General features: G+C 42.1%; 1 protein-coding gene across 1 annotated transcript in view; it reads left to right on the top strand.

The window, feature by feature from the left end:
• Positions 1 to 22,500, top strand: part of LOC132892040 (hyccin 2-like) — a 216,987-nt gene that overhangs the window by 179,972 nt on the left and 14,515 nt on the right. The window contains exons 9-11 of the mRNA XM_060930361.1: positions 7,600 to 7,716; positions 18,786 to 18,873; positions 21,398 to 21,554. Coding sequence (XP_060786344.1) covers positions 7,600 to 7,716; positions 18,786 to 18,873; positions 21,398 to 21,554 — 362 coding nt within the window. The remainder of the gene's footprint in view (positions 1 to 7,599; positions 7,717 to 18,785; positions 18,874 to 21,397; positions 21,555 to 22,500) is intronic.

Raw genomic sequence — 22,500 nt, 5'->3', positions numbered from 1 at the left:
CCCCCCCCCCCCCCCCCCCCCCCCATAAAACTGCTCTTTATGTAGCGCACGTACTCTCGTTGATGCCGTACTCGAGAAGTCCTACCTTCTCCTGCAGTGTCATTACCTCCTTCTGGCGCTTAGGTTCCTTGGCAGGAGCCTTAGAAGATACAGAGCGTTTAGGAGCCATTGTAGGGCGTAAAAATTATTCAAAAATACCAAGAACGCACAACACGTGAACAAGTCTGAACTACGGGAACCACGAGACTGTACTGTACAATGCGCTCATTCGTATCAGCCAATGAGCAGCAGCCCGCCATTCAAACTTCAGCCAATAGCGAGCAATTCGGCTCCGAGAATGTAGCAGTGCGTAAACGTTCGATAATATGTTCGCCGCAAATGACCGCGAATCGCTGAGATTTCCGCGAATGTATAGGAGATATGTTCTATATAAAATCCCGCGAATATGTGAATTCTCGAATACTGAACCACGAATAGGCGGGGGTCTGCTGTACTTGGAAAAAGTTTGCGGTTTTAACTTCTGTCGTAAGTCATCGGGGAATAAATCTGCTTCTTATCGGCTAAAAACACATCTACAGATATATCTGTATTTATTTTTCAAGACTCTTCACACGTTAAGCGAATGATAAAGGCAGAAAAGGAGAAATTGTAAGTTATAAACATGCCTGAGTAATCCGCCATTTCGCACGTGAATTTCTTGACCAACTTGACACGGGCGCAGATAGAGGGTGGGACGGGGGGGATTCGTCCCACCCAGATTTAAATTCATCTCGTTCGGTCCCCCCCACTTATAGGGAGGAAAAAAACGTCTATGCTGTCTTTCTTTGCATAAGGCAAACCTCACGGAAAAATCAAAAGACTACCATTCGGTTTATTGAGGTGCACAGCAGTACATACATAGTTGCAACAACTCACATAAAACAAAGACTGATATTCGGTTGGTTGAGCTGCGCAGACTGCACAGGTTGCGAGCTCGAGCTTGGTTGCTATAGTTACCCACAAGAAGTTTGACAGGCATATCGTATCGGGGACAGCTCCTAGTTCAGGACCCCAACACGGCATGATGAAGGGTGCCAAACCGAAAGGCAGAAAACGATTGCATCGTTTTTTTCAAAAAACAACGACTGTAAGTAAACTGTGCCTTACTTTATCATATCACCTTGCAATTTTTGATAGTCTGTTCAAAGTAATGTCGTAGTGAGTAATGTCGTAGGGGGTGGGGTTGGGGTTGGTTTGCTGGCAGCTTTGTCCCCCCCCAGTTCAAAAAACGTATCTGCGCCCCTGCAACTTCATCTCATCTCATTATCTCTAGCCGCTTTATCCTTCTACAGGGTCGCAGGCAAGCTGGAGCCTATCCCAGCTGACTACGGGTGAAAGGCGGGGTACACCCTGGACAAGTCGCCAGGTCATCACAGGGCTGACACATAGACACAGACAACCATTCACACTCACATTCACACCTACGGTCAATTTAGAGTCACCAGTTAACCTAACCTGCATGTCTTTGGACTGTGGGGGAAACCGGAGCACCCGGAGGAAACCCACGCGGACACGGGGAGAACATGCAAACTCCACACAGAAAGGCCCTCGCCGGCCACGGGGCTCGAACCTGGACCTTCTTGCTGTGAGGCGACAGCGCTAACCACTACACCACCGTGCCGCCCACCCCTGCAACTTGAGTCCAAAAAACTCTTTTACAGCCAACGATTCGCTTTAACTTGCGACAGAAGTTAAAACCACAAACTTTTTCCAAGTACACGTGAAAATTCGGGTCAAAAAAAAAAAACAGCTATTATAGAAACGGATTGCTTCGCATCGTCAGTCAAACTCTTACGGTTGTCAAGGAATGTCAAGTTAGCTTGCACATCACGGGCTTGTTGCTATGGGGAAAACTGACACGTGACCAATTCCTGCAAATGGCCTATTAGGGCTTGAGACGGACTCGGGCACTACAAGCCTGGTTTGTATCCCGTTAACTATTTTTGAGCATTTTGTGAATTATTTATTTTTTTAAAGTAAGAAATCGTAAATTGGATCAAGAATGTATTCTGTGCTTATTTAACAGGAGTAATGAGTCACGTCGATGATGCATTTGACCGGTTTGCGTATAAAACCCGTCACTTTGTGGAGATTTATTGGCAGCCATGTTGTGTCTCGAGCTGGAGTTCACGAATGACTTTTTTTTTTTTTTTGCCTTAGTCAGTGTGCGTGATGGAAGCTTTCGAAGTGATGAAACTGTGAAATGTGTTCTGAAAGCCCCACAGCACATGCACTCTCTCTCTCTCTCTCTCTCTCTCTCTCACACACACACTTGGTTAGAAAGCTTGCAGCAGCTGTGATGGAGTGCCTCATTAGCCCTCAGCAGGATGTTAGAGTCTTGAAGATGTTTTCTGTGTCGGCTTCTTACTTCCTGCACTTGACCTCAAAACACGTTCTATCGCTCATCTATGTGTTAAGCAGTCCTGTCTGACACATCAACCTCCACATGGTCCATCATTAAACAGGAACAGGCCATGTAGTGAAGTCTCACACTCATGCCCCTTTTCCACCAAAGCAGTTCCAGGGCTGGTTCGGGGCCAGTGCTTAGTTCGGAACCGGGTTTTCTGTTTCCACTGACAAAGAACTGGCTCTGGGGCCAGAAAAACCGGTTCCAGGCTAGCACCAACTCTCTGCTGGGCCAGAGGAAAGAACCGCTTACATCAGCGGGGGGGGGGCGGAGTTGTTAAGACCAACAACAATAACAAGACCGTGAAAGATCGCCATTTTTAAGCGATGAGAAGCAGCAGCTGTACAAACGCGAAGTCATCCATTATTATTATTGTTGTTGCTGCTTCTTCCGTGTTGTTTTTGCTTCGATATTCGCGCCAAGGTTTATGCAAACGTAGCGACGTAACTGACGTATACAACGACGTAATGACGTGGCTTCCCTTAGCACCGCGAGCTATGGAAAAGCAAACTGGTTCTCAGCTGGCTCGCAAGTTGAACGAGTTGTGAACCAGCACCAGCACTGGCCCCGAACCAGCCCTGGAACTGATTTGGTGGAAAAGGGGTAACACACACCAAGAATGCACAAGTCTTGGCTAATACTGCTTGAATGTTCCCTGTTGATAAGGCCGTAAACATGAGCAGGACGTTTTTAACTCCGTGATTTGCAGGACAGTTTGTCTTAAAAGCGCCATCGTTCTATCTCGGCTTGTATCCGGATCCGGATCTACACTCGCTGTCCACTTTATTAGAAACCCGTACACCTGGCTTAGGGTGGTCCCGAAATGTATGGGAAATTATTATTTTTTTTAAACAAAACATTCCGACCACCCTACCATTTTTTTTACATAGGCTAAAAGAAGGCAACAAGCAAAATTTCAGAAAAATTGGTTAATATTTAGAGGTGCCACACGAGGTTGCAAATCGGGTTAAGCCATTAACATTAGCTGGTGCGTAGACTGTTGCAGAGAAGATCTCAAACCCCCAAAAAGTCACAGTTCTAGAGGGAATATGCCACTTTTATGAAAAAGAAGAGGCAGGAAGAGTTTATAGACTGATAGAAGGTTAACTTTCATGCACCAAGGGGTTCTTAAACAATGAGCACTGATCGTACAACCCCGATTCCAAAAAAGTTGGGACAAAGTACAAATTGTAAATAAAAATGGAATGCAATGATGTGGAAGTTTCAAAATTCCATATTTTATTCAGAATAGAACATAGATGACATATCAAATGTTTAAACTGAGAAAATGTATCATTTAAAGAGAAAAATTAGGTGATTTTAAATTTCATGACAACAACACATCTCAAAGTTGGGACAAGGCCGTGTTTACCACTGTGAGACATCCCCTTTTCTCTTTACAACAGTCTGTAAACGTCTGGGGACTGAGGAGACAAGTTGCTCAAGTTTAGGGATAGGAATGTTAACCCATTCTTGTCTAATGTAGGATTCTAGTTGCTCAACTGTCTTAGGTCTTTTTTGTCGTATCTTCCGGTTTATGATGCGCCAAATGTTTTCTATGGGTGAAAGATCTGGACTGCAGGCTGGCCAGTTCAGTACCCGGACCCTTCTTCTACGCAGCCATGATGCTGTAATTGATGCAGTATGTGGTTTGGCATTGTCATGTTGGAAAATGCAAGGTCTTCCCTGAAAGAGACGTCGTCTGGATGGGAGCATATGTTGCTCTAGAACCTGGATATACCTTTCAGCATTGATGGTGTCTTTCCAGATGTGTAAGCTGCCCATGCCACACGCACTAATGCAACCCCATACCATCAGAGATGCAGGCTTCTGAACTGAGCGCTGATAACAACTTGGGTCGTCCTTCTCCTCTTTAGTCCGAATGACACGGCGTCCCTGATTTCCATAAAGAACTTCAAATTTTGATTCGTCTGACCACAGAACAGTTTTCCACTTGGCCACAGTCCATTTTAAATGAGCCTTGGCCCAGAGAAGACGTCTGCGCTTCTGGATCATGTTTAGATACGGCTTCTTCTTTGAACTATAGAGTTTTAGCTGGTAATGGCGGATGGCACGGTGAATTGTGTTCACAGATAATGTTCTCTGGAAATATTCCTGAGCCCATTTTGTGATTTCCAATACAGAAGCATGCCTGTATGTGATGCAGTGCCGTCTAAGGGCCCGAAGATCACGGGCACCCAGTATGGTTTTCCGGCCTTGACCCTTATGCACAGAGATTCTTCCAGATTCTCTGAATCTTTTGATGATATTATGCACTGTAGATGATGATATGTTCAAACTCTTTGCAATTTTACACTGTCGAACTCCTTTCTGATATTGCTCCACTATTTGTCAGCGCAGAATTAGGGGGATTGATGATCCTCTTCCCATCTTTACTTCTGAGAGCCGCTGCCACTCCAAGATGCTCTTTTTATACCCAGTCATGTTAATGACCTATTGCCAATTGACCTAATGAGTTGCAATTTGGTCCTCCAGCTGTTCCTTTTTTGTACCTTTAACTTTTCCAGCCTCTTATTGCCCCTGTCCCAACTTTGAGACGTGTTGCTGTCATGAAATTTCAAATGAGCCAATATTTGGCATAAAATTTCAAAATGTCTCACTTTCGACATTTGATATGTTGTCTATGTTCTATTGTGAATACAATATCAGTTTTTGAGATTTGTCAATTATTGCATTCCATTTTTATTTACAATTTGTTCTTTGTCCCAACTTTTTTGGAATTGGGGTTGTAATATGCTGATGAAGTTGTGAATGTTTTTCTTTCTAAGTAGTACCGGTGGTGCAAAGCACAAAACCAGAAAGGACAATTATGTTTGGTTAATTGGTCCCACTTCCAAGGAACTGTCTGGGAGAACGCTTCCTTCTGCTAGGGAAGTCCTTAGTGTGTTCTTTTATCTCCACAAGATACCATAATACCGAAGGGTTTAGAAAATCACAGACAAGTAATAGCTATTGTTACTTTGAACACAGGAAGTTATATTACTGTATTGTTTGTATTAATATGAAAGTTAATAAGCCACATTGTGTCTTGAGTGAAAACTTTAATGGCTTTGTGGCACCTCTAAACATTGTTCAATCTTAACCAAATTTCGCACAATAACTTTTTTTAGGCAATGTAAAAAAAAAAGGTAAGGTGGTCATAACAAAATCCTAAAAAAAAAAATTTGGGGACCACCCTAACCTGGCTCTTTTGCACTGTGCTGCTGCCACATGATTGGCTGATGAGATAATAAAATGGCCGGTGAGGGGATCCGATTTAAACTTGACATGAGCAGGCCAGTTTATTCCCCCCTACTTGAATATGAACCCTACCTACCTTTCTAACACAGGGAGAGAGGAGAGAAGAAAAAAAAGCACCCCGTTCAGTATGGTCTATGAATTCTGACAGTTCCTCAACCTCAGCTACATCACTCCAGTTCATGTTTGGTCTCGGGTAGACGTGCACAGGACTGTTTTTTCCTTTTTAATCTCGTTTGTAGAGATCTTAATTTTGTTTGTAATGTCTGCTGCGATATTTTCTAGTGAATATAGTTGGTTGTATTTCCCAAAATTAAAAATCAAAACAATTACGGGACAAATTGAATGTGTCGAGATCCTGATGAGCCAGTTGTCGTGGATGCTGTAAATGCATCACGCAAAGCCAATTTTTCTTTGTCCTGTGAGTTTAATGTATGACCGCTCACTTGCAGCTGCATGAAAGTTTTGTTGGTGTTCTTGCACTTTGTTGTTGTTGTTCTACTTGTTCATGGTGGTGGTGGTGTTGCTGGTGGTGTTATACTTGTTATTGTTGGTGGTGGTGTTCTTGTTCTAGTTGTTGTTGTTGTGTGGTGGTGGTAGTGTTCTACTGTTCTTGTTGTTGGTGTTCTTGTTCTAGTTGTTCTTCCTTCTGCTCTTCTTCTTGTGTGGTGGTGTTCTTGTTATTCTCCTACTTGTTCTTGTGTGGTGGTGGTGTTCTTGTTGTTGTTCTTGTTCCTGTTCTATTTATTGTTGGTGGTGGTGGTGGTGGTGTTCCTCCTCTTCTTTGTGTTCTATTTGTTGTTGTCGGTGTTGTTCTTCTTCTCCTTGTTCTTGTGTGGTGGTGGTGTTCTACCTGTTCTTGTTGTCAGTGTTGTTCTTCTGCTTGTTCTTGTGTGGTGGTATTCTACTTGTTGTTCCTCCTCCTCTTCATGTTGTTCTATTATTGTTCTTGTTCTAATTGTTCTTATGTGGTGGTGGTAGTGTTGTTGTTCTACTGTTCTTGTTGGTGGTGGTGTTCTAATTGTTTTTCGTCCTCTTCTTTTTCTTGTCTTGTGGTGGTGTTCTTGTTATTCTTCTACTTGTTCTTGTGTGGTGGTGTTCTTGTTGTTCTGCTTCTTCTTTGTGTTATTTGTTGTTCTTCTACGTGTTCTTGGTGGTGGTGATGTTCCTCTTTGTGTTGTTCTATTTGTTGTCAGTGGTGGTGGTGTTCTTCTACTTGTTCTTGTGTGGTGGTGGTGGTGTTCTACTTGTTCTTCCTCCTCTTCTTCTTCGTGTTCTATTATTGTTGTTCCTGTTGTTGTTCTTGTGTGGTGGTGGTAGTGGTGTTCTTCTACTGTTCTTGTTGGTGGTGTTCTTGTTCTAGTCGTTGTTCCTCCTCTTCTTTGTGTTGTTCGTTTTTCTTCTTCCTCCTCCTCTTCTTGTCTGGTGGTGGTGTTCTTGTTGTTCCGCTTCTTCTTTGTGTTATTTGTTGTTGTTGCTTTACTTGTTCTTGGTGGTGATGTTGTTCCTCTTTTTCTTTGTGTTGTTCTATTTGTTGTCGGTGGTGGTGGTGTTCTTCTACTTGTTCTTGTGTGGTGGTGGTGTGGTCCTTCTAATTCCTCATCTTTGTGTTCTTGTTGGTGGTGGTGTTCTATTTGTTGTTGTTGTTCTATTTGTTCTTGTTGCTGCAGCATCCCAGCCCCAATGTACACGTCTAGTCTCCACAAGATGCTTTCTGAACGTTTCTGGCAAACTTTCTTGAAAAAAAAAATAAATTAAAGGGCAACAACCATGTATCTCTATAGAATTTATATTGATAAGGATAGATATTTCCTGTCCTTGTATTCTGGGACTGTATATTGCATGTCTGTTTCAGTTTGTGTGTGTGGAGACTAACAGTACCATGTTGGTTTCAGGTTGTGTGTGTGTGGGTTTCCACGGCAGCAGCAGAAGACGTGGCGGGAACCCTGTAACCGCGTGGTGCTGGACCCTGAGTTCATGGTGCAGATGCTCACTGCCATCTATCACGCCATGTAAGTGCACGACAACAATAAATATACACGTTCCAGACCAGGATCGGCATCAGAACGTCACGAACGAAGCCCAATCACTTCACTCCTCCTCCTCTTTTTAAAGCCAGTAGGCTTGAGTTACAGCTTTATGTATTATATTTATATTTACTGATCAACTCTTTTGCCAGAACGGTGTGTCAGATGGCATTGAAGGAAAACACGGTACAGCTTGACCTTTTTGTCGTGCATGTATTTTTATACAATGCTATATTTAAATTGAGTTTATGGGCAGACGTTAAATGTCCAGAAATGAAAGGAAACACTCGTATGCACTCTCTGTATAGACTGACGGAGATATAGGACTCAAATATGTGTATGATTTATACCACGCTCAACCAACACACACACAGTAGCGTTCATTCATGCTATAAACTACATCGATATGCCGTGTCATGTGACCACATGTCTCTATAAAGGTCACAGAGGAGACACTGGGTTTCAAATTCACTCCATTCACGTGCTGTGTTACAGGATATAGGAGGCGCCAGCGGTAGTTTTAGACACTGAACACATGACACAATGACGCCTGCATCCAGATTATCAGGATGGTCATGTATGCGACTGCAACAGTCTCTCGAACGTCTCTCTTCATCTGCCCTGATGTCAAGAAGCTTCAATTAGCACCACTTTTATTCCATTAGCTATCGGAGAAGTCGATTTTATTTAATCTGGATGCGACTGCTGCTGAGCAAGTTAGAGATGATAATGGAGTCCCTGCTCTGATTGCTTTGCTGTGATATATATATATATATATATATATATATATATATATATATATGAGAGAGAGAGCGAGGGGGGGAGTGAGAGCAGATCGATATACTCATTGGACAACAATGATTTTCGCAATTTTTTTTTTTTTTTTTTCCCCTTCCTAGTCAGAAGCCACTGTGCCGCTTCTCATCTCATAGTCCCGGTTTCTAATTATATTTTCTCGTTAACATGACAAGCTGCATTATTTTCTCATTACGAATAATAAGCACGACGTGTCGTTCTTTAATTAAGGAAAAAAAATTACAGCAGTGGTACACTTGCGGTGTTTTATGAGAAGTAAAACATGACCGGGGGGGGGTGCAGTTGTTGTTGTTATTATTATTATTATTTTTTTTTTTTAATTCTTGAGGTTTGCCACAATAAATACATAAACACAGTGGGGCAAAAAAGTATTTAGTCAGTCACCAATTGTGCAAGTTCTCCCACTTAAAAAGATGAGAGAGGCCTGTAATTTCATCATAAGTATACCTCAACTATGAGAGAAAATCACATTGTCTCTGATTTTTAAAGAATTTATTTGCAAATTATGGTGGAAAATAAGTATTTGGTCAATAACAAAAGTTCATCTCAATACTTTGTTATATACCCTTTGTTGGCAATGACAGAGGTCAAACGTTTTCTGTAAGTCTTCACAAGGTTTTCACACACTGTTGCTGGTATTTTGGCCCATTCCTCCATGCAGATCTCCTCTAGAGCAGTGATGTTTTGGGGCTGTCGCTGGGCAACACGGACTTTCAACTCCCTCCAAAGATTTTCTCTGGGGTTGAGATCTGGAGACTGGCTAGGCCACTCCAGGACCTTGAAATGCTTCTTACGAAGCCACTCCTTCGTTGCCCGGGCGGTGTGTTTGGGATCATTGTCATGCTGAAAGACCCAGCCACGTTTCATCTTCAATGCCCTTGCTGATGGAAGGAGGTTTTCACTCACGATACATGGCCCCATTCATTCTTTCCTTTACACGGATCAGTCGTCCTGGTCCCTTTGCAGAAAAACAGCCCCAAAGCATGATGTTTCCACCCCCATGCTTCACAGTAGGTATGGTGTTCTTTGGATGCAACTCAGCATTCTTTCTCCTCCAAACACGACAAGTTGAGTTTTTACCAAAAAGTTCTATTTTGGTTTCATCTGACCATATGACATTCTCCCAATCCTCTTCTGGATCAACCAAATGCTCTCTAGCAAACTTCAGACGGGCCTGGACATGTACTGGCTTAAGCAGGGGGGCACGTCTGGCACTGCAGGATTTGCGTCTCTGGCGGCGTAGTGTGTTATTGATGGTAGACTTTGTTACTTTGGTCCCAGCTCTCTGCAGCTCATTCACTAGGTCCCCCCGTATGGTTCTGGGATTTCTGCTCACCGTTCTTGTGATCATTTTGACCCCACAGGGTGAGATCTTGCGTGGAGCCCCAGATCAAGGGAGATTATCAGTGGTTTTGTATGTCTTCCATTTTCTAATAATTGCTCCCACAGTTGATTTCTTCACACCAAGCTGCTTACCTATTGCAGATTCAGTCTTCCCAGCCTGGTGCAGGTCTACAATTTTGTTTCTGGTGTCCTTTGACAGCTCTTTGGTCTTGGCCATAGTGGAGTTTGGAGTGAGACTGTTTGAGGTTGTGGACAGGCGTCTTTTATACTGATAACGAGTTCAAACAGGTGCCATTAATACAGGTAACGAGTGGAGGACAGAGGAGCCTCTTAAAGAAGTTACAGGTCTGTGAGAGCCAGAAATCTTGCTTGTTTGTAGGTGACCAAATACCGTATGTTACCGAGGAATTTAGCAATTAATTCATTAAAAATCCTACAATGTGATTTCCTGGATTCTTTCCCCCCATTCTGTCTCTCATAGTTGAAGTGTACCTATGATGAAAATTACAGGCCTCTCTCATCTTTTTCAGTGGGAGAACTTGCACAATTGGTGGCTGACTAAATACTTTTTTGCCCCACTGTAGCAAAAGTGGCAGGAGAAGAATACAGGGCAAAGCCCCAATTAACATTCAACCCCTTAACAAAATACAAAACATTACAAAACATATATTTAGATGATTAAAAACAATAAATATAAAAAATAATTATCAATTGACTAAGTAACAAAAATATCCAAGTTAAATAAATATAGGTCATGGTGCCCGGTATGAGTACAGTCTTGAATTATAATGGCTACGAAGTAGTTTTTTGAGCTCAGGAACTGACGTAGACTGCTTTATATAACTGGGGAGACTGTTCCATAATTTTATAGTCCGAGGAAAATATGAGTGAGTGAAATAATCTTGCTTATGCGACGTAAGAGGACAAAAGTTGTTAGAATCATAGTTACGAGTTCTATAATGGCTGGTTGCAGGTGACAAAAAATTGACAAAATTTGCTGTTATTATCCCTACCTTGAATTTGAATAGGAGGACTAAAGGCCAATTTATGCTGACAACGCAGTCCTCGCAGATGGCGTTGCAGATGGTGTCTGCGTAGCCCCCCCCCCCTTCGCAGACGCTCTGCGCACACCTCCCAAAAATTGTGACCACCTCAGAAGACAGTGTCGCAGACAAGAGGGCTCTGATTGGTCCACTCTACATCCGCTGTACACGCACTTCCGCTTCCCTACTTTCCCGGTTTGTTTTGTTTTCACGACCGCCATTTTTAAAAACACGAGTGAAGATGGAGCAGCACGAAGAGCGGTTGATTGAGGAAGTGAGGAAGTACGTACATCTATACGACTCCAGTTCTAGTCATTATAAGTAACCGGAGGATAAACACTCCACTAACCACACCCACCAGCTACTCCTAGCGATTTTGCGACTTCGCGCCCCCTTGCGTTGTGGCGGTGAATAACATCGCACACGCCTATTACTCCCCGCTCAACGATAAATTACAACTGTCTGCGAAAAGCTATCTGCGAAAGCCTTGTCGCAAGAGCATGCAGAGGCCCTAAGTCATGTATCTCCCTACGAAATTCTAGAGGGAGTAAATTTAGCTTACACAGCCGGTCCTTGTAGGTTAACCGAAATGAATCAGCTTTAATGTAGCGATGCACCACGATACCTCACTGTTGATTAGTTTCCTAAAACAGCATGTTTTCTTCTTGACTTGGCACACTGTTCCTGAGTTCCTGTGACACTGGTGGTTGACGCGTCCAGCTCTTTAAAGCGAGACGGCTTTCCGGTTTCATAAAATCTGTGAAATTTAGTTCGCTCTGAAATTTGGTCGTTGTTTATTATATATGTTTATTTCTGCAATATCTAAAAATATCAGGTCATTCTGTGGCTGGGAAGTTATTTAATTTGAGGGGATTAAAGCAAATAATGTGCATGAAATCGCTCGCTTCGCGCAGTCAAGCAGACAGAGGAAGTCCGTGTGCGCATGCGCAGGTTTACCTTCTTCTTCTTCTTTTGGGTTTTACGGCAGCTGGCATCCACAGTGTTGCATTACTGCCATCTACAGGTTTACCTTTGAGCGTGCACTGACAGTTCCATCATTCTGTCGCTAAACGAACAGCTGATCACACCGAGGTGCTCACTGACCGCCGATATTTATTAGTTTGGTCCTGCGTTTCCTTTCCTTCGTATAGAACATAACGTCTTTTCTTCTCGCTTTCTTTCCGTTACTGTAGTCGGTCTTTCTCGTTTCATTCGCACACTCACATCCTCCATTTTTCTCTCCTGTTTCAAATTTGTTTCCCACAATGCCTTGCGTGAACAGGGAAAGCCCACCACGTGATGCATGACGTAGTATCTTGTATTGCGTCATGGTGAAGCAGGAAAAAATAATGGAGAATTTAGGGCCATGTGGAGATAAATTCATTAATTGTTCTTCTTTTTTTTTTTTTTTTTAACTAAAAATTGGAAGTCTGTGATTTGAATTCAGTAGCTTTCGGTCCACTAAACAAAAATAATTGGGTGTCGGGGAAAATTCTTTTTATGACCCGCACTTGAAAAATCTGAAAGGCAGTCTAGCTTTAATGTGTCTATTGCACCTATTTGCTCTGCAAGTAAGTAAAATTGAGTTTTAAACACTTATCCGTAGTGTGACTAGAAGAAGAAGAAGACAATCCAAGCTTTTAAGCCCGGCGCACATGGGCGATTTTCCGTTGCTTGGTCGCGCAACTTTGTGACGCAAGCGGATATTTGCGATGGTGATTTTTTTTTGTTGTTGCTTACGGCAGATTGCAGGTATGAAACATGCTTGATTTTCTGCTACAAAAAAATCGCCAGTTGCTGACGTATTGCAGAGATATCGCAGCGTGTGCGTGTCTCTGCGATAACAAAGCGATCACCTCCAAAGGCTAAGCCAATCCCCACCTGCAAAGTAGTCACGTGTTTTCCATGTGACTTGCATCCCCGTCCCCAAATCGGGCTTGAGTTGATTGATCTAGAACTGCTACAAGTTTCTACCAATTAGACGACCAGAAATGGTGACCCTTTGATTGCTGATCTTAATCAACTAATTATGTGACTTGGTTGGATGAGCTCTTATTTAGGGGTTTCATATGAAAATTATTGTCACAATTAAAAAAAAAAAAAAGAAAACACCTTTAAAGTAGCCTGGGAAATCCCATGCTGCTTTGCACAATCGTTCCAATCTGAAAAGACAGCATGGAAACTATGGTCTAAAGGCTCGCCTGAGTTAGGGAGCCAATCAGAGAGTGGGGAGGGGTGGAAAGACGGTGACGTGTACTACTCGACATACGGAAGCTTGTAGTTTATTTGGGACTGTTTGCGGATCACGTTTAACATGGCGGCGAGCGATACGAACCAAACTTTCGATCAAGCTTTAGACACTGTTCTGAATAGTTTAGAGCGAAAGTCTTTTTAAAAAAAAAAAAGAACAGCTTCTCTCATATTTGTCTTGCACAAATGGCAGTAGGGCAATTCCAGCGTTATGGACGTGACACTTGAACTCAAAATGGCAACAAATGACCCAGTGCATGTTTTATCGTCTCCCAGTATTTAAACAGGTGTTGTATATTTTAAGGCTGTACCATACTGGAGAAGTGATAGAACAAGAACAATTCCCATAGTACATGTAGGGCATGCCAGAAAATGCCAATAAAAGATGCGTTATGGATGTGACAGAAAAAGTATCACTTTTCTTGGGTGACTGTACATTTTTATCAAACTCTGTGAAATTGTAAACCTAATGTCGAAATGGAGATATCCATTTGATAGAGGGGTCCAAGGTGAATATTAAAAAATCTTTGTTTAAAATATTTTGTATTTCATGCAGAGTTTCGGAAGGAAAAGTCAGCGTTATGGATGTGACGAAATTCCGTTATGGATGTGACGCGTCTGAAATAGACATGGCATATGTTTAGAAAATCAGCAATTTAACCACCATAACCCTTTGAAAAACTCTCTAAATATCAGCTAAAACTATCAAAGTTCTTAAATAATATTTAGGATGGCTATTGTTTTGCTGTTTTGTGGATTTTAGCATACATTTCTGTGGCTTGTGGCAATAATATAGAATTGTACATGATCAAAGTGGATTTTAGCTTGGGGTTTACATTATAGGAAAGAAAGACTGACAGTGACATATTAGGTTGGTTACAAATTGGTTCAGCTTGTTCACATCTGTAAAATACAGGCCTAGGTGAGATCTCTGGGAGTGGTTTTGATGTATTACATGTTGCTTTATTTTTGCATGGTGAGGTTGACATTTACATGGAATTGCCCAGTAATCGTTCGGTGCCATTGTTTTCCTATTTTTGTTTTGCCTTCTCTTTCTCTTTCCTTCTGTTCTTCGCCTCTTCGTCGCTCTAACTACGTCACCGGGTACAACTGCCATGATTGGCCATGGGCTACGTATACGCCAAATGATAGACATTCACAACATCCAATAAACGGCCGTTGACAATCGTAAACCACACCTCCCCTACGAGAAATTCAATAGGCGGATTCCAGACCATATTTCACTTGTGATATGGTCTGGTGTTAACCAGACTACCTTTAAAGTGGTTGTGCAAATCAAATGGTGCTAATCCCCCCAAAAAAATCCATTTTAATTCCAGCTTGTAATGCGACAAAACGGGGCAAACACCAAGGGGATGAATACTTTTGCAAGACACCGTACAAGCGAGTGAACACGGCGTACCGTCCCGCCTCCTGTGCACGAACAGAACACTAACGTTTATCAAAGAGTGAGATTTCGGATCCTCTCAGTTCTCGTCCTCTGCGTTTTGCTCAGCTTGTTGGCTGGAGATGAAACGTGAATGAGCATCTCGGAGCTTCACTGAACAAACGCACATCTACCCGATTACAGCAGCTGGCAAGGCGCTCGCTTCCGACTGTTCTCCATCAGGAGAGGAAACGGAGGTCATGCTGCGAGTACATAACTTCATTCTTAACTGACTTTATTACAATTACAGTTACAACTCCAGTCCCAGTCGAGCAAAAACTAATTAATTATGCTGACATTAGAGACATAGCGCCTGTAATTAGACAAGACAGGTACAGCTACACCTAATATCTGCACACATCAGCCATTTTCTTAACGAACACGCATCGTAAATCACTTCGTAGCTGCGCAGTTATTCGTGGATTATTTCTTCACAGCCGTGACGCTGACGTACACATCAGAAACAAAAATATGCAACCAACAGCTAAAAGTGGTCAAAAACTCGCGATGATAAAGGACGAGAGGATAATTACAGTGGTGCTTGAAAGTTTGTGAACCCTTGAGAATTTTCTATATTTCTGCATAAATATGACCTAAAACATCATCAGATTTTCACACAAGTCCTAAAAGTAGATAAAGAGAACCCAGTTAAACAAATGAGACAAAAATATTATACTTGGTCATTTATTTATTGAGGAAAATGATCCAATATTACATACGTGAGTGGCAAAAGTATGTGAACCTTTGTTTTCCGGTAACTGTTGATCAGTCCTGTACACCGGCTTGGAGGAATTTTAGCCCATTCCTCCGTACAGAACAGCTTCAACTCTGGGATGTTGGTGGGTTTCCTCACATGAACTGCTCACTTCAGGTCCTTCCACAACACTTCGATTGGATTAAGGTCAGGACTTTGACTTGGCCATTCCAAAACATTAACTTTATTCTTCTTTAACCATTCTTTGGTAGAACGACTTGTGTGCTTAGGATCGTTGTCTTGCTGCATGACCCACCTTCTCTTGAGATTCAGTTCATGGACAGATGTCCTGACATTTTCCTTTAGAATTCGCTGGTATAATTCAGAATTCATTGTTCCATCAATGATGGCAAGCCGTCCTGGCCCAGATGCAGCAAAACAGGCCCAAACCATGATACTACCACCACCATGTTTCACAGATGGGATAAGGTTCTTATACTGGAATACAGTAACGCTTCTCATTTAAACCAAAAAGTTCTATTTTGGTCTCATCCGTCCACAAAACATTTTTCCAATAGCTTTCTGGCTTGTCCACGTGATCTTTAGCAAACTGCAGACGAGCAGCAATGTTCTTTTTGGAGAGCAGTGGCTTTCTCCTTGCAACCCTGCCATGCACACCATTGTTGTTCAGTGTTCTCCTGATGGTGGACTCATGAACATTAACATTAGCCAATGTGAGAGAGGCCTTCAGTTGCTTAGAAGTTACCCTGGGGTCCTTTGTGACCTCACCGACTATTACACGCCTTGCTCTTGGAGTGATCTTTGTTGGTGGACCACTCCTGGGGAGGGTAACAACGGTCTTGAATTTCCTCCATTTGTACACAATCTGTCTGACTGTGGATTGGTGGAGTCCAAACTCTTTAGAGATGGTTTTGTAACCTTTTCCAGCCTGATGAGCATCAACAACGCTTTTTCTGAGGTCCTCAGAAATCTCCTTTGTTCGTGCCATGATACACTTCCACAAACATGTGTTGTGAAGCTCAGACTTTGATAGATCCCTGTTCTTTAAATAAAACAGGGTGCCCACTCACACCTGATTGTCATCCCATTGATTGAAAACACCGGACTCTAATTTCACCTTCAAATTAACTGCTAATCCTAGAGGTTCACATACTTTTGCCATTCACAGATATGTAATATTGGATCATTTCATTCACTTCGCGCACTCAAGCAGACAGAGGAAGTCCGTGTGTGTGCGCATGTGCAGGTTTCCCTTTGAGCGTGCACTGACAGTTCCATCATTCTGTCGCTAAACGAACAGCTGATCACACCGAGGTGCTCGCTGAGCGGCGATATTTATTAGTTTGGTCCTGCGTTTCCTTTCCTTCGTATATAACATAACGTCTTTTCTTCTCACTTTCTTTCCGTTACTGTAGTCGGTCTTTCACGTTTCATTCGCACACTCGCGTCCTTCATTTTTCTCTCCTGTTTCAAATTTGTATCCCACAATGCCTTGCGCAAACAGGGAAAGCCCACCATGTGATGCATGACGTAGTATCTTGAATTGCGTCATGGTGAAGCAGGAAAAAATAGTGGAGGATTTAGGGCCATGTGGCCTTAAATTTATTAATTATTCTATTAAAAAAAAAAACTAAAAATCGGAAGTCTGTGATTTGAATTCAGTAGCTTTCGGTCCACTAAACAAAAGTAATTGGGTGTCGGGAAAATTCTTTTTATGATCTACATTTGAAAAATCTGAAAAGCAGTCTAGCTTTAATTTTCTGGAACAGTAAATCGGCTGCAAGGCAAATCGCACGTGTGTAATTGTTGATGTGATGAAGTTTCTGGCAAGAAGATTTGTTTCGCATTCTTTCCTCTTTTTTTTTATTTTTATTATTATTATTATTATTTTTAAATACCTGCTCCAAGAGAGCTTTCAAGAAAGGCTGTTAAGGGAACTATTGTTCACAGCTGCTATAACATAAGTGATAACACGAAGTAACTTGTTTTGAGGACGTTCCACAGCATTAAAGGCAACTCTAAACCAGGGCTCGGCAATATGATTGAGGATATTGTGATATTTCTAAGAATAAAAAAATGTCAGGGGATTATTGTTTAATAATTACAAAGATTATTAGAAACTTGATGAACTGATTTGATGTTAAAAATCTTGTACTGAATTCTCAGAATTGTACAATTTGTCCAGAGATATTTATTTTTCCCTTCTCAATGTTAATAAAGTTTTGTAGACATTAAATGAAAGCATCATTACACAGTTTTCACTTTTTTTTTTCCAAATATATAACGTAATCAGTGAAATGTCTGACAGAATTGTGACTCGATATGAATAAAACAATGGCAGACTTAAAAACGCTAGCATGCTGTGAATGGAAAATGATCAACATCAGGGCGGTAGCTGGTAGCTCAGTGGTAAAGACGTTGGACAACTTCTCATAGGAAGGTTTTGAGTTCCAATCCCAGCACTGCCACATTGCCACTGCTGGGCCCTTGAGCAAGGACCTTAACCCTCAGCTGTAAAAATGACATAAATGGAAGTCTCTGGATAATGGCGCATATCAAATGCAATAAATGTAATTTTTTTTTTTCACGGTGCAGTTTCCATCAAATCCCGCGCTCTGATCCTATGATACGGACCCCGGTTATGGACCTCTGGCGAGTCGCTTGTTCACAACAACAAAAAACATAGTAGCATTTTTTTGTCAACATTTATTTATTTATTTAAAAAAAAAAACGATTTATTTATGTTATCAAAAATCTTATACCTTTTTGCCAGCATTTCTCAGGAGAATAGCATTAATTTTACAGCATGGATAGCGATAACGACAGTGTTCACAGCGAAAGCGAGTTTTACTGCCCTGAGGAAGAAGAAATAAAAGAAAACATTTCAGGAGAAAGCTAAAAACCTCTAATTGTTGCTAACGCCGAGCAAAAACACGGCTGAATCCTGAATGACTCCGTTTTGTATAAATAGGGGACTACATAGGCGGCAAAATGTAGTTTTTTTTTTTTTCCTGCCATGGAAGTGCACTTGTATGCCGAGGAGGAATCCATTTGCATTACAGCCGTGAGTGAGGATTCAAAATGGCGGCTCGGCTCGGTTTTCCCTTTCGGGCGCCCTCGTTTTCTGTTAGAATTTGGTAAAGAAAAAAATAAATATATTATTTACCAGCTTAAGGTCGGTCCGTATGGTGAAATACCGTGACCTCGGCCTTGAATACTGACCTCGGCCCAGAGGGCCTCGCTCAGTACTTTCAAGACCTCGGTCACGGCATTTCACGATACGGACCTCCCAGCTGGGAAATAACGTGTATATGTTTTGCATCGGGCTGCATCACACCACTCCATCATTTACGATTTTCTTGTAACATCATCACATCCCAGTTGTGCTTTAACGCTCAAGTGTGTGTGTGTGTGTGTGTGTGTGTGTGATCTCTTGCAGTTATAATGGGGAGTGGGATCTGGGGAGAGAGGCGCTGGATGATATCTTGTACAGAGCTCAGCTGGAACTCTATTCCGAACCTCTACTGGTGAGAACTCGCAGTACTGGACACACATTCCTAGTTTATAATGATTATAAAGTTGACTTGTGCGAGTTACACTATAAGGCTATAAGTATGCAGGAACCTGACCATAAAACATTTCAATTTCAAATCCCTGGGTATGCATATAGATTGAGTTTTTGTTTGTTTACTGTGCATTGTCACTGCCAGCAAGCAGCTCCCGACTGCACAGCTGATATTATTGCACCCTTCCATACTCTCCATTAATCTGAAATCCAATTTTTTTTAACCTCCTAAGGCCCAAGCTGTTTTTTTACATGCATTTTTTAATTTCTCTTTGCTATTTGGGCTTATTAGAACCTGATTAGAATAAAAACTCAGCATCATCTTTTGATAAGATGTACTTTTAGAGAAAAAGTATGTCCACATATGTGGATTCTTGTTCCGAATTTCCATAAAGTGCTGTCCGCTAAGCCCTAGGAGGTTAAAGCAATTCTGGATGATGACTTGTCCAGGGTGTACCCCGCCTTTCGCCCGTAGTCAGCTGGGATAGGCTCCAGCTTGCCTGCAACCCTGTAGAAGGATAAAGCGGCTAGAGATAATGAGATGAGATGAGAATTCTGGATGATTGAATCATTCAAGTGTACCAGTACTGGTCATGCTTACAACATTAATCGTGCTTTATGTTACTTATAAACAAAAAAAAGACACATTCAGTCAAAAAAAAAAAAAAACACCATAAAAGCACTTTTGTGAACAATTTTATTCCGTTAATTACCCACGGAGGCAGAACTGCGGGGAGCAGCCGTTGCCGGCCAGAAGTTGTGTACAGTCGTTGATTCCGGGTTATCAGGTGCGAGTAAACAAGCAGTGTTCTGTGGGTCGAGGTTCCCAGTCAAATAACTTCAGAACATGTTGAATAAATATAGATCTAATACTTGTAATCGATCTTTATGGTGCATATCTATTATTTTATGGCATTATGTGCAAGTAGATTTGGCTGTATTTTGGGGTCGAAAGCGTCACCGATGAAGCTCGACAGGTTGAGAATGAGTAGGTCATGGACTGAGAAGGGTTTTTTTTTTTAATCATATAAGCATATGTGCCCGCTGTTTAAATAATATTTTACGCCCACCGTAAACAGGATAAAATCTGTCTGACATCCCATTCGGGAATATAGGGATATATTTGGGCGATTTGGAGGTAAAACTTGTTGCGAGATGGCACACGGATTTTATGCGCTTCAGGTGATTCATTTTGTGATTCAGGACAGCGAATCGGTTCAATCTTGAGAACTGCGACACTGATGATGAATGGTGCCTTATTTATTTATTTAAACTTCGACTCGATCCAGCCAAAGATCAGCTTGAATAAGTGTAAATATTTCTAATGAGCAGATCGGTTGATTTAATGTGTTATCTTAGACTGGTGTTTACAACACAGGGTCAGTGACCAGTCCACTGCAGCCCAGACAATCAGACAAACCAACGACTGTGCGTCACTACCAGTGCCGGAACAGCCCGTGAAGGAGGCATCATGTCACTGACCATGCCTGACTGTCGGAGCAGTGACTTAAAACTCGTGTGTACTTGACGAGCTTATGACGAAGGTTACATGACGGAACCGCTGGTATCATACGTAATCTTTTGAAATGGCTAGTAATTAAAATTAATTACAGGTACACTTGAATCTTGATTTTTAAAGGAGAACTGAAGGCAATTTTTTTATCATCAAAATTCTATCTCATTTTATTAAATATCGGAATGCAGTTTTGATCGCTGCTATAGCAAGTTATGAGTGTTTGAATATGCTCTGTAATATATCAGTCCGTATGTCAAAGCAATGGCCGTAAACGAGATTCGTTGAGACCTGTGCGAGACATCGTAGGACGGAAGTAAAACGTACAGCAGAAATCAAAGCGACCGTTTTCTGCCAACGTCGTCAAAAGACGCGCGCGCCCTCTTTCGAATGCTGACGTAATCAAGCCGGAAGTTTTGTTTGTTTTGATAGCAATCAGGAAAGTTTGAAAAAAGTAGGCAGTAATCGTCATTTAAACTCGTTTTTGTGCAATACTTCGTTTGGAAAACAGTTTTCAAAATGGCGGCGCTGACACTTGACGTTTCAAAGTCTCGCGAAGATCGTGCGGATAAGCGACGCCTGCCGTGGACCAAACGAACTAAATTCAACACGGCTAAAAACCGAATAGGCCGATAAGTATAATATTTAATTGCGATTAATTGCCAGTACGAGTCACGATATAAGGTTACTAAAACCGAAAACGTCATTGAATAACACGTTAATTAAGAAATAAAGCAAGTTTAAAAATGACTTCAGTTCTGTTTTAATGATAAATCATGAGCTGGAAAAAAAAATCTATAATGCCTAAGCGTAATAGATATTCAGTCAATAAACGGTTACTGCACATACTGTTTATAACTACAGAAGGGCGAGGAAAAACAAATACCTTCTTGCCGTTACTCAGCACAACATGCAGTGATCCAGTATCAGTATCTCCCCCCATTATCACCCCACCCCCTTCCTGCTTCATTAGTTGGGGAACGCGATGAAGAACTCCTTGCCAGACAGCGCTCCGGATGGTTCTCAAGGGAAAAAGGTGCTGCAGGTAGAGGTGACGCCTACCGTCAGGAGGATCTCTCGCTCCGCCGTTACTGCAGCCTCGATTCGCAGGCTTCGCTGGAAGAGAGAAGGTAAGACGGCTGAAGTGAGACAGCTCCGTGTTTCTTCATGACCTCCCCTTTATTAGAAATTGATTTGATGATTTTTATTTTTTTTTTCCCCCTGACTCTAATCTCTCATCTGTCCAAGGCATCGGTGTAACTGTTCCCTGTTGTGAAGTGAATGTAATATTGTGCTTTGTCTTTTGTGCTGCTGATTTTGTGCACTGCTCTGATACCAGACAGACGTTCCACCGTCTAATGCTTTACGGTGGAATAAAACGCAGACCGCACTAAGGAGCATGTTTCCACCCTGTTGTGTCGAATCACAGATTGTTTTGACTTCTCGACCGAGGCCGAGTTCAACCTCTCCATCCGTTCCGGTCTACACGCTTCCATGGAGCCGGCAGCCGATCCCGTGCGAGGAGGGAGGGGCATACTCGCAGTCGCACATGAGGGTAGGCGGTCCAGGGGCAGGGGAGGGCAGAGCTGATAATCGAAACAGGGGAATTTGAATTGTTTCACTTTGCTCCAATAACGTTTTTGCCTTTGTGGGTGCCAAAGCTTCCCCAGACTCAGCCAGCTTTGCTTGGAACTAAACATTACCGAATCTCTCCATTCCGTCCCTGTAGTGTTGTACCAGGTTTGCATAAGGCGGGATAGATGTGCATGCATGATACCCCAGCCTTCTACTAATCAACCTTTGACCTTAGGTGCTGCCTGTTGGTCACTGACTGAGCATGCTCAATGAGGTCGAGTTCTGCTGCTAAGAACAGTTATTCATATTTATCGCGATGCTCTAGATCGCTGTTCGGAGAAGTCCTGCGGATCCATCTGGCCTCTCCTGGGAAGTGAATATTAATTTCCACTCGGTCATAGCTCTGTAAACGTTGTATATGCTGAAAGATCTGTTTAACCCTTTCATGCGAATTATTCGAAAATGTATCCAGCTGCTTTGATGGATTTATTTATTTATTTA

Source organism: Neoarius graeffei, chromosome 9 (assembly GCF_027579695.1).
Source record: "Neoarius graeffei isolate fNeoGra1 chromosome 9, fNeoGra1.pri, whole genome shotgun sequence".
In the NCBI taxonomy this organism is placed as follows: Eukaryota; Metazoa; Chordata; class Actinopteri; order Siluriformes; family Ariidae; genus Neoarius; species Neoarius graeffei.
Note: the sequence above shows the minus strand (reverse complement) of the source record. Positions and strands in the feature narration are given on the sequence as shown.